The sequence below is a fragment of the Poecilia latipinna genome, unplaced genomic scaffold (assembly GCF_001443285.1).
Source record: "Poecilia latipinna isolate Pla-1442-1.1 unplaced genomic scaffold, P_latipinna-1.0 Scaffold3378, whole genome shotgun sequence".
In the NCBI taxonomy this organism is placed as follows: Eukaryota; Metazoa; Chordata; class Actinopteri; order Cyprinodontiformes; family Poeciliidae; genus Poecilia; species Poecilia latipinna.
Window position 1 is genome coordinate 30,570 of NW_015115994.1, and position 2,856 is coordinate 33,425.

General features: G+C 54.4%; 1 protein-coding gene across 4 annotated transcripts in view; it reads left to right on the top strand.

The window, feature by feature from the left end:
* LOC106940831 (E3 ubiquitin-protein ligase DTX1-like) overlaps positions 1-2,856 on the top strand; it is a 35,823-nt gene that overhangs the window by 18,776 nt on the left and 14,191 nt on the right. For 3 of the 4 annotated variants that reach the window (XM_015023665.1, XM_015023668.1, XM_015023667.1), the window contains exons 3-4: positions 961-1,214; positions 1,623-2,518. In XM_015023665.1, coding sequence (XP_014879151.1) covers positions 961-1,214; positions 1,623-2,518 — 1,150 coding nt within the window. The remainder of the gene's footprint in view (positions 1-960; positions 1,215-1,622; positions 2,519-2,856) is intronic. The other variant, XM_015023666.1, reaches the window with a different exon arrangement.

The following is a 2,856-nucleotide window of genomic DNA, read 5'->3' on the forward strand; positions in this document are numbered from 1 at the left end:
ACCAACAAACCCCACATCACCAACAAACCCCACATCACCAACAAACCCCACATCACCAACAAACCCCACATCACCAACAAACGCCACATGACCAACAAACCCCACATCACCAACAAACCCCACATCACCAACAAACGCCACATGACCAACAAACCCCACATCACCAAGCTCCTCCCCCAGCAGAAACACACACAGGGCAGCAGGGTGGTTATAACCGGTTCTTAGTTTCAGCCCACGTATCAAACGATACGGACGATGAAGTCGATCATTCAGAGTCGTCAGCTGCTGATGAACATTTGATGTTCTGCTGGGTTCTTTGGATCTTTATCTTCTGTTCTTGCGGGTCAAACCGAGTCGCAGCGTTCGGTTCTGCACTCCGTCGTTCTCTTCATGTCCTCATGATCACGTCTTTCTGCTGCCGGCTGATCAGCCCGTTGCCTTGGAGACGGGTTTAGTTTCTGGCTGGTTGAACCGCCGTCCTGCCGCCGGCGCGGCACAGAGAGCCATTGTTCCGTTGGTTTATTGGGGTTTAGGGATATTTATTGGCTTGTTTTTGGATTATTTATTTGGGCCTGAATGTGAAACACCAGAATAAAGCTGAACAGATGAAAGTCCTGCTTTAAAATGTGATCTCAGAATGACTGCATGGCGCTGGGAGGGCGTTTTCCCTTCAGTCCAAGTATGTTAATGAAAGTCATGCATGCAGCCTCAGAGGACACGACTTGGGACAAATACTGACATCTCTGACAGAGAAGTCAGGATTTCGTGTCTCAGAAATCCTTCTGCATTTCTGAGACACAAAACCTAAAAAATATTCATTTGTAGCAGAAATCTGATCTGTGGGTCTGAACAGTCCCAGCAGAACTCAGAGGAAAACCCAAAGAAAGGTTTCTCTGAAGTCCTGACGCCATCACTGGATGAAGCAACATCAGGAACGTTATTTCCTTTTTTCTGTTCCAGGAACCATCCGTCCGGTCCGGAGGACCTTCTACGACCCGGTCTCCGCCCCGGGTCAGGGCTGGCAGTGGGAGTGGGAGAACGACGCGGGAACATGGACGCCGTACGACATGGAGGTGGCCATCGCCATCGAAAGCGCCCACAGCCGCCAGCAGACCTGCCTGGACCTGACGCCGCTCGGCTTCTGCTACCTCATCGACTTTAAGAACATGACACAGGTCAGCATACAGGAAGTGTTGCTAGGCTACAGAACGCAGGTTGGATCAGCTGACAGGAAGTGTTGCTAGGCTACAGAACGCAGGTTGGATCAGCTGACAGAAAGTGTTGGAAGTGTCCTGTTCATTGAACAGAGCAGTGATTTGGACTCAGATTCTAATAAATATCTTGCGCAGCAGGTTGGATAAAAGCTCAGATTACAGGAAATGATTTTTTTTTTTAATACAGAAATCTGGTTCTGGTGGATCTCTGATGTTCTGAATATCTCTGTGTTTCACACATCCAAACTCTTTGATGGACTTTCCTTAACAATCCTCACAAGGCTGCATTAACTAAAGTTTTTCCTTCCACTCAACTTTCCAGTGATATTCTAGGATCCAACAAAGGCAGTTATTTAAGAATCTGAATTAAATTATTGAAATTAAATTTTGTTTTGTTCTGACCCACAGGTGAACCGGCAGAGCCAGCGGTGCCGGCGGATCCAGAGGCGCGCCGACCTGGCCTACCCGCTGGTGTCCGGCCCGCTGCCCGTCCCCAAAGGAGGCGCGGTGGGAGGAGGGGGGGGCCTGACGGGGGCCCTGCTGGGCGTCGGGGTGTCAGGGGCCAGCATGGGGGTGGGAGGCCCCGTCACCTCTAATGGCGGCCTGCCGGTTCTGGGTCTGGGCCAGCCGTGTTCCTGCCAGCAGTGCATGCTGGTCCTGAGCGTGAAGACCGGTGCAGGAGGCCCTGGAGGACCAGGAGGCGGCGCAGCGGCCATCCAGACTCTGAACAGGCGCGCTCTAACCATGCAGCGCCCCAAGATCTCCGCCCCCCCCACTGCGCGCCCCCTCAGCCCGTCTAAGTCGGCCACCCTGGGGCGGGGCCTGCAGCAGAGCCCCGCCTACTACCAGACGCTGCCGCACGGCCTGGCCATCACCAAGAACACGGCGTCGCCACGGAGGAACGCCCAGCTGTTCGCCCAGTCGCTGGCCGCCCTCACCGCCGGCGCCTCCTCCATGGGTCTCTCAGCATCTTCCAGCAGGCCGCCGCCACCGGCACTGCCGCCGCCGCAGCCACCCACCTCCAACCAGAACCCGCCCTCCATTCCGCCCAAGCTCTCCTCCTCCTCTTCCTCAGCCACAGAACCGGTACCGACTGCCACGCTGATAACCCCCGCCAGCGCCGTCACCACACCCCCCTCCCCGGTGCCGTCTCCGTCGCCCGTGGTGATGAAGCCGCAACGCACGCCATCGTCGACGTCGGCGTGCCACGCCCCCTTACCGCAGCGGTCCAGCTTGGCCGGGCTGAGCAGGCCGGCGCTGCAGAGGATCGCCATGGCGCAGTCCAGAGCGCTTATAGCCTCAGGGTGAGTCAGAACAGAGGAGAAACAAAGGCAACAGAACAAGAGCAGCAAGAATAAACACTGCAGTCTTACTCCAGACCACCAGGGGGAGTCAGAACCAAACCAAATGAGCTCAGACTGTCACCACAGACAGATGTCATGATTTAACGTAATGACCAAAAGTTGGAAAAAAAATTGTTTTCAGGCACGCAGTCTTTTACAATATAACAGAAGAGCAGCATATTTGTGTAAGTCAGAGGTTCCCAAACTGTGGGGCATTGCAGGGGGGGCGCGGGAAGCCGTCTTGATGAAAAAAAACAAAAAACAAAACATGAACACTGTATGCGCTGGGTTTTTACCTT